The sequence below is a fragment of the Muscardinus avellanarius genome (assembly GCF_963383645.1).
Source record: "Muscardinus avellanarius genome assembly, chromosome: 19".
NCBI classification, from domain to species: Eukaryota; Metazoa; Chordata; class Mammalia; order Rodentia; family Gliridae; genus Muscardinus; species Muscardinus avellanarius.
The window spans coordinates 45,729,592-45,739,083 of NC_137805.1; the positions used below are offsets into that span (position 1 = coordinate 45,729,592).

The window sequence follows — 9,492 nt, forward strand, 5'->3', positions numbered from 1 at the left end:
GAACCCAGGCGCATTCTACCTCCAACCTACACCCCCAGCCCTATTTTTTATTCTTTATTTTGAAACAGGGCTTCACTGAGTTGCCAAGGGCCTCACTAAGTAGCTGAGGCTGCTCGAGAACCACGATCCTCCATCTCAGCCTCCCCAGTGCTGGGATTACCAGCGTGCGCCACCACGCCCGGCTTATTTCTTGTCTCCACCATTGTGGCAATTTCTTGAGGAACAGCTCCGATTACTAGAGATCTCGGTCAACAAAAGTAAGAAATGAGAGTCCGAGGGAAGACGCCACCTGTACTAAGGATGGTTCTAGCCTCTAATGAGAGCCTGTGGTCACAGAGCACTAGCTCCTTAGCTCTGCAGGGATAGCATAGATGCTGACTTCCTCGCCACAGTATTTACAGCATCTGGCACATAGTAGGTACTCAGCACGCCCTTGGTGAATAATGAATGGCTGGATCGGTCTTGCGTGTCTGGACCCAGCAGTTGCAGGACTGCATTTTTAGCTTTGCATCCAGAGTCATCCCTGGGGCCACATGGGGCCCGGCTGCCGACCAGTGTCTGGAAAACAGGAGCGGATGCTACAATATGTTCCCAATATTTCTCATTACTGGTGACAGTTACTCAGCAGCAGCTTTAGCGCAAGGAACAAGAGATTCTTGCCCTGTGGGCTTGCAGCCTAAATGATGAACAAAACAAGCCACTGGCAGCCTTTCGGTGTGGGTGTGTGTGTGTTAAGGCTCAGAGAAACAAACTACCTTGGATTCATGAGAACAGTAGGGATGGTGGTTACCCATTTTTTAGACAAGTAAATGAAACTTCAAAGAAACACAGGCTTGCCCAGTGTGCAAAATTGTGTTGACAGCCTCTCTCTCTCTCTCTCTCTCTTTCTCTCTCTCTCTCTCTCTCTCTCTCTCTCTCTCTCTCTCTCTCCCTCTCCCTCTCCCTCTCCCTCTCCCTCTCCCTCTCCCTCTCCCTCTCTGGTGGTACTTGGGATTCTACCCAGAAGCATTCTACCTTCAAGCTACACCCCCCAGCCTAGTTTTATTTCTTATTTGGAAACAAGGTCTTGTTAGGTTGATGAGAGTCTCCCTACATTGGTGAGCTGGCCTTGAACCTGTGATCCTCCTGTCTCAGCCTCTTGAGTACTGGGGCTACAGTGTGCGCCACCACCCAGCTCCATCTCCTCTTGTGCTGTGTCCACAGTGTTATCATACCAGTCCGGGGGCTGGCTGGATAGAGGGTTTGTCTCCATGTTGGACTGCACTTTAACCTGGGTCTTCAGCTGGAAAAAATGTCTGTAGTAAGAAGGGGTTTTAAAGGGATTAAAAAAAAAGAGGAAAAATTGCAAGTAGACAAGAGGGTTGGAGGAAGTAGCCCCACTTGTGCTGGGTGCTGGGCCCACTGCCCTCACCCCAAAGATGGAGAGATACGTAATGGTTACCAGTGCCTAGGTAAGGGCTGCACACTCTTCTGTCTCATGCCATCTCCAGAATCTTACGGCACAGGCATTTTTAATGTTTTCTTTTTCTTTTTGGTGCTGGGGATTGAAACCAGGGTCATTCTACCTCTGAGATACACCCCAGCCCTTTTTATTTTGTAGTTTGCAACAGGATCTCCTTAAGTTGTTGACAGCCTTGCTGAATTGCTGAGGCTGGTCTTGAACCTACAATCCTCCTGTCTCAGCCTCCCAAGTACTGGGGTTAAAGGCGTGCACCACCATATCCAGCTTAGGTTATTCTTTCTTCCTTTCTTTCTTCCTTCCTTTCTTTCTTTCCCTCCCTCCCTCCCTCCCTCCCTCCCTTCCTTCCTTCCTTTCTTCTGTACTGGGGATTGGACACTCCAAGCCACACCCCCAGCCTCATTGCAGACAGCCTCTTTATTTTTGAAATAGGTTCTCACTAAGTTGCAGAGGGCCTCACTAAGTAGCTAAGGCTGACCTCAAACCTGCGATCCTCCTGTCTCAAGCGGGCACCACCATGTCCAGCTCTTCTTTCTTTCTTTCTTTCTTCCTTCCTTCCTCTCTTTTTCTTTTCTTTCTTTTTTTTTTTTTTTTTTCTTTCAGGTCTGGGGATGGAACCCAGGGGTATTCAACCTCCGAGCTACACCCCATGCCGTTTTTTACTCTTTATTTTGAGACAGGGTCTCACTAAGTAGCTGAGGCTGTCTGCAAACCGCGATCCTCAGTTCTTAGCCTCCCAAATTCTGGGATTACAAGCGTGTGCCACCACGCCCAGCTCTTTTCTTCTTTCTCTCTCTCTTTCTTTCCTTCCTTTCTTTTCTCTTTGCAGTACTAGGGATGGAACCCAGAGGCGTTCTACCTTTGAGCTACACCCCCAGGCCTATTTTTTATTCTTTACTTGGAAGCAGGGTCTCGCTGAGTTGTGGAGGGCCTGACCAGCGTATGTCATTTTCTGTCACTACCATTGTATGATTTCTGGGGACAGCTCCAGGTGCTAGGGGCACTGGCAGATAGTATCTTATTCAGCGTTTCTCTTTATGGGAGGGCTCTGGAGCCCTTCGCCTCGAGGTGCCACACCCTGCACCCTGGCCGGCCTGGCCCTCGTACAGACCTTGCTCCTACCTCTGACCCTTCACTCCCCAAAGCAATATTCCAGGCACTTTCCCTCTCCGGATTCTTCAAAGATACAGTGCTACACTCAGTTTCTCACAGAATTAGAGACTGAAATTTCAGGGAACGGTATGAAACGCATTTGGCGACAAGTCCCTGGTAATTCAGTAGGATGACTGTGGCCTACAGGCCAGGGCCACGCCCCCTGCTTCCTTACTGTAGAGCTCAGGTGGGCACTGACAAGGATCCCCAAATTCTTGTTTCCTACTTGAGAGCCCAAACTATGCTAGCAGAGTTAAAAATCCATGGGGAAAGCTGGTCATGGTGGTGCATAATCTCAGTACTTGGGAGGCTGAGACAGGAGGCTCACAGGTTCAAGGCTAGCCTAAACAATTTAGTGAAACTGTTTCCAAAATAAAAAATATAGAGACTGTGTTTCCAAATATTTAAAAAAAATTAAAAATGCAGGAGGTATAGCTCGGAGGTAGAATGCCCCTAGGTTCAGTCCCTAGAAACACCTCAAAAAAAAACAAAAGTCCTTCCAGGTCCCAGTCCCTCTGAACTCTTGGAGAGAGGGAGGCGTGGCCTCCAGAGCATCCTCAACCCAGATCCTCTGGCTGTAGAAAGCCACTGAAAACAGCCAGGCTCAACCAGCCACCCCACCTCCATCTACAAACCCCAGACCGGCAGCCCGGCGACAGTGTATGGAGGTCTAACATTTCTGTGGAGTTTTCCTGTGGGGAGGGTGTGAAGGCACTGAGGAGAAATCCTTAGAAGGAGAAACAGTGAGACACTAAAGCGTGGCCTTTTAGGTGGGTGGGAGGGCAGGTGGTCTACGTCCAAGCTACAGCCCCGGCCTTCTTTATTTATTTAGTTTTTGTAGTACTGGCAATTGAACACAAGGGCATTCTACCTCTGAGTTAAATCTCCAGCCCTATTTATTTATTTTTGGTATCCAGAAGCATTCTACCTGTGAGCTACACCTCCAGCCCAATTTTATTTCTTATGTAGAAATAGGATCTTGCTAGGTTGATGAGTCTCACTAAGTTGCTGAGGCTGTCCTCGAACCTGCTATCCTCCTGACTCAGACTCCCAAGTACTGGGATTACTGGTGTGTGTTACCAATGCCTGGTTCATTATTATTATTAATTATTATAATCATATTATTTTTAAAAATGGGTGCTCACTAACCTCGAACCAGCCATCTTCCTGTCTCAGTCTCTTAAGTACTGGGATTATAAACATACACTTCTGTGCCAGGCTGTCCCATTTCAGAAGCAGCCTGAGGGCTCCCAGGTGAGAGGTTGGGCACATCATTGTACCCAGCCACCAGATACTGAGAAGCAAATACCATGTGTACCAGCTGTGGGGCCAGGATAACTTGGCTCCTCCACCGCACCCATATTCGAAATCTGGATTTCACCCGGAAGAGGGCTGGGCAAAGATACAGCTTCTAAAGAAGCAGCCAAGCCAGGTGTGGCGGGGCACGCTTGTAATCCCAGTACTTGGGAGGCTGAGACTGGAGGATCGCACAGGTTTGAAGCCAGCCTCGGCTACTTAGGCTCTCAGAAATTTAGTGAGACCCTGTTTCCAAATAAAGTATAAAGTAGGTCTGGGAGTATAGCCCAGAGGTAGAATAGCCGCTGGGTTCCACCCCCAGTAACACACACACACACACACACACACACACACACACACACACACACACACGACTGTAGGTGTAACTTGGAGATAGAATGTCCCTGTGTTCAATCCCCAAAACTACCAAGAAGAAAGGAAGAGTCATAGCCTTCGAGCATCCACACATTTACTATCTTCGGATTTTAGCCTAAACCAATACCTAAGTCCCGCCTCCCCAAAGCCCCGCCCCGATCCCAGTAGCCCCGCCTGCGCCCAGTCCCAGGAAGCCCCACACTGGAGATCTCCAGCCGCACAGGCGCCGCCCGGCTCTCCAGAAGCCCCGCCCAGCCAAGCCCCGCCCCTTGCCCCGCCCCGGGGTGGGGCCTCTCAGCAGTTGGGGTTGAGCACGCGGCAGGAGCAGGCGCTGCTGAAGAAGCGGCACTGGCAGGAGGCGCAGGGGTCGCAGCAGGCGGGCGTCGGCGGCTTGCAGCTGTCGCGGGTGGCCACGCAGGGCGCGGGCAGCAGGGGCCGGGGCCGCGCCACCTTCTTCATGGAAGCCTTTTTCTGCAGGGGAGCCGCCAAGGCTGCTCCAGGGGGCCACGCCCGCCCCACCCATGCCCACAGGGGACCCCATGCCCTCAGGGGACCCCATGCCACAGGGGACCCCAGCGGCCCGCGTCTGTTGCTCCAGTCAGACCCCCTCTGTCTCCATCCTCATTCAGTTCGCTAGTTCCAGCTCGGCCCACTTCTCTCTCTAGGGGACCCCGCTCATTGCCATACTTTAAAGTTCTATCTTCAAGTCTTCCGGCCTCTAGTGAATGCGCAGCCCCTGTCACAGAAGATCTGGAGTCCCCCACCCCACCTCCATCTCCGCAGCTCTGGGCTGAAGCTCTCCCACCCTCTGGCCTCTTACAGACCCTCCCTCCAGGGCCAAAGGGACCTCGTCAAAGACCATCCTGACTCAAAGCCTCTCAGTCCTTGACACATGGGGGGGGGCTTCTGGGGGTTGAACCCTGGGGCATTCTACCTCTGAACTACACCCCCAGCCCTGTTTTTTATTCTTTATTTTGAAACAGGGTCTCACTAAGTTGCTGAGGGCTTCACTAAGTAGCTGAGGCTGGCTGTGAACCCGCGATCCTCCTGTTCTAGCTTCCCAAGTGCTGGGATTACAGGCGAGCGTCACCACGCCTGGCTCCCTTTTTTGTTTTGAAACAGAGCCTCACTAGGTTACTGAGAGTCTCCTTAAGTCTGGCCTTAAACCTGAGATCCTTCTGTCTTAGCCTCCCAAGTACTAGGTACAGGCATGCCTATACCTGTACCACCATGCCTTGCCATAGTTCATTCTATTTTATCTTTGGTACTGAAGATAGAACCCAGGGCCATTCTACTCTGAGTTACACTCCAGCCCTATTTTGTTTTTTTATTTTGGGACAAAGTCTTGCTAAGTGGCTGAGGCAGGCCTCAAACCTGCGGTACTCCTGTCTCGGCCACCCAAGTCCAGGGATTACAGAGGCATGCATCACCATACATAGCTGATAGTTCTATTTTTTCAAGTTTTTAATTCTATTTTATATATTTACTTTTTTGGTGGCACTGAGGATTTAATCCAGGTAATTCTGCATCTGAGCTACACCCCCAACCCAATTTTTTATTCTTTATTTTGAAATAGGGTCTCACTAAATTGCAGAGGGCCCCACTAAGTGGCTGAAGCTGGCTGCAAACCTGTGATCCCCCTGTCTCAGCCTCCCAAGTACTAGGATTACAACAGTGCCACCACACCCAGCTTCAAGGTTTTTTTGTTTGTTTGTTTGTTTGTTTGTTTGTTTTAAGGGACTGGAGATGGAACCCAGGGGCATTCTACACTCCCAGCCCTATTTTTTATTCTTCTTCTTCTTTTTTTTTTTTTTTTTTTTGGTGGTACTGGGGTTCCTGGAAGCCCTTCTACCTCCGGGCTACACTCCCAGACCTAGCATACACACACACACACACACACACACACACACACACACACACACACACACAATTTGGAAACAGGGTCTCTTAAGCCAGCGCGGCTGCCTTTGAACCTGCGCGATCCTCCTGTCTCCGCCTCCCAAGCGCGGGGATCACAAGCTTGCGCCACCACGCCCGGCTTTATTCTTTGTTTTGAAACAGTCTCACTAAGTTGCAGAGGGCCTCACTAAGTTAGCTGAGGCTGGCCATGAACTGGGATTCTCCTGTCTCAGCCTCCCAAATGCTGGGATTACAAGCATGTGCCACCACACCTGGCTTCAAGTTTTTATTTTAAATAAATAAGTGAAACTTGCCAGGTGTGGTGATGCACACTTGTAATCTCAGTACTTGGGAGCTTGAGACAGGAGGATCGCAGGTTTGAGGCTAGCCTCAGCCACTTGTGAGGCCCTCAGCAACTTAGTGAGACCTTGTTGCAAAATAAAAAATAAAATAGGGCTGGGAATGTAGCTCCAAGGTAGAATGCCTCTGGGTTCCATCCCCAATCACACGCGCGCGCACACACACACACACACACACACACACACAACTCAGATGTGACAAAAGTTGTGGATGTGGTTCCGAAATGACCAAGGAATACAGAATGAGTAATAGTTGGATTTCAGATAGGAGGCTTAAATAGTATTGGAAGCGGCTTCTCAGCAGATAAGCTGTTGTGTTCAGTAAACTTCAGCTTCTAGGGTTCTTCTGGGGTGGGAGTGTTCTAGATAGGAAAACTTTAAGGTAACCTTCAGTTCTTTGGCTAACATAGGCCTGGAATATGTTTCATTTAGTTTTCAGCCACAGGTTGGGGATTTTATTTATTTTTGTAGTGGGGATTGAACTCAGAGGCATTCTACCTCTGAGCTATACCCCCAGCCCTAGTTTATTTTCATTTTGAAACAGGGTCTCATTAGGTTGATGAAAGTCTCACTACTTGCTGAGGCTGTCCTCCAACCTGCAATCCTCCTGTTCCAGCCTCCCAAGTGCTGGGATCACAGGCAGGGGCCACCTCTCCCGGCGGGATCCTTCCTTTGAAATCTGGTTCTACCCGCCATGAGAACCCCCAGGCCTACCTTGGAAGACATCTTCCTCTTTTCCGCTTCTTTTCTGCTGATCTGTTTGGATTTCTTGTTGAGTGCTTCAAAGAGAAGGAGTAAAGCCAGCTGTTTCTGGGATCCCTGAGCTGCAGTGAAGTGGCAGGAGCAGAGGAGTGGGGTGGGGTGGGGAGGGGGCTCGGGAAAGTCTCCGGGTGAAGGAGAGGGGTTGGCTGAATGAATCACGCCTTGGGACTCAGCCAGCAGGTCCTTGGTAGCCTGGCTGCTGACCTGGAGCCAGGGGCTGACGCACTGCTCTCTAAAAAAATAGGGCTGGGGGTGTAGCTCAGGGGTAGAATGCCCCTGGGTTCCATTCCCATTGCTTAAAAGGGGGGGGGGTATTCTGTAATATCTATTTTTTTTTTTTTTTTGGTAGCACTGGGGATGGAACCCAGGAGCATTCTACCTCTGAGCTATGCCCCCAGCCCTATTTTGAAACAGGGTCTCACTGAGTTGCAGAGGACCTCACTAAGTAGCCGAGGCTGGCGTGAACTGTGATCCTCCTGTCTCTGTACTATCTATCTTGAAGGAGTAAGTGGGCTGTGTTCACAAGGTGAATAGGATCTCTCTCAGAATGATCAGTGAATGTTAATGTTCCTTGTCCTTCCTTCCTCATATGTCTAGAATGTCTTTCTAGTGGGAGGCAAGGCAATAAAGGGATATATTTATTTTGAGCTTAAACACTGAATCCACTTGTGTTTAAATTCTGGTGGTGCCAATTAACAACTGTGTGATGGTATGCTAGTTAACTTCACAAGCCTCCCCTTCTCAATTATGAAATAGAGATAAAAACACATTATAGTGCCTGCCACACAGTATGTCTACTATTTTGGTTATGAGGATTGAACACGGGGTCTGTGTTCAGCGTGTGCTCTGTTGCTGAGCTGCTCTCCAGCCTGCGTCTGTTACTGTGACCAGGTAAAGTCACACCAGGGCTGCAGCGTCAGGCCCTAATGCCCATCCTGCTTTCCCTGGACAGCGATCCTTAATCTTGGCATGGAAGGACTGGTACATCCCACATTTGGTTATATTAAGCAGCATTTGCTGAAGTTTGTTATCATTGATATGAGTTCTGAAATTTAAGTTTTAGAAATGCTCAGTTTAACCAAGTTCACCAAGCATCTTTTTTTTTTTTTTTTTTTTTTTTTGTGGTACTGGGGATGGAACCCTTCTACCTCCAGGCCTCACTCCCAGACCTATTTTATATTTAATTTGGAAACAGGTTCTCTTAAGCCAGAGAGGCTGGCTTCGAACCTGCGCGATCCTCCTGTACCCGCCTCCCAAGTGCAGGGATTACAATCGTGCGCCACCACGCCTGGCTTTCACCAAATATTGACTTCAGGCTTTATCAGAGATTCTAATGTGCTAAGCTGCAAATTAGATTAGCAGCATGCAGGACGTTCCCAAACCCAGTCAGTCAAGGGACACTTTGTTCCTCTAGGACTATTTTTTTGTGGTACTGGGAATTGAACCCAGCTACAATTCACCTCTGAGTATACCCCCAGCCCTATTTTAATTTTTTAAAAATAAACATTTTGAAACAGAGTCTCACTAAATTGTGGAGAGCCTCACTAAGTATCCGAGGCAGGCCACGAACCTGCAATCCTCCTGTTTCAGCCTCCCAAGTACTGGGATAACAAGTGTGCACCACCACGCCCGGCTCCCTAGGACTATTTTGCAGAATGAGCAAGAAGAACCATAGCCCTGGCAGTGGGTCTGAACAGCTTGGGGGGCAGGCTTGACACCTCACGGTCCCCGCTCCTGGGTTGGAGCTACTTACCCACAATAGAGACAGAAGGGAGATCCCACAGGTTCATGGAGGAGTTGCGCCTCAGGCTCCCTTCATCTCTGGGCTTCTCCTCAGGGGCCAGGTGGCTACAGGCAGGGAGGAGGCATAGGAAGACCAGTAGGGTGGCCAGGAGCAGGCGAGTGGCGTCCATTCCAAGAGGCCTGAGGGGGACAGACATGTGGTCAGGGCAGGTGGGCCCGGGAGTCAGTGGCAGGTCGTGCCTTCCTGCTCTCTTCGTACTCCTTGGGCTGAAGTTCTGGCCCTGTTCCACAAGTGCTTGGTAGAGTTAGACGCCTAGTAAGGAGAAGAGAGAGATGGGGAGAAGAGAAAGAGAGACAAGGAAGGCACGGAGATTGCAGCGGAGAGCAAAGGAATGCATTGTGTTGGTCTCTGCTATCCAGAGGGCGGAGTGCTGACTGTCTCTGGTT

General features: G+C 49.8%; 1 protein-coding gene across 1 annotated transcript; it reads right to left on the bottom strand.

The window, feature by feature from the left end:
- Positions 1–4,576: 4,576 nt before the first annotated feature.
- ASIP (agouti signaling protein) lies at positions 4,577–9,215 on the bottom strand (the record flags this gene model as incomplete). Its single annotated transcript, XM_080716770.1, has 3 exons — positions 4,577–4,753; positions 7,255–7,319; positions 9,056–9,215. The coding sequence occupies 3 exons, from the start codon at positions 9,213–9,215 to the stop codon at positions 4,577–4,579; spliced, it is 402 nt and encodes a 133-aa protein (XP_080572896.1).
- Positions 9,216–9,492: the final 277 nt, after the last annotated feature.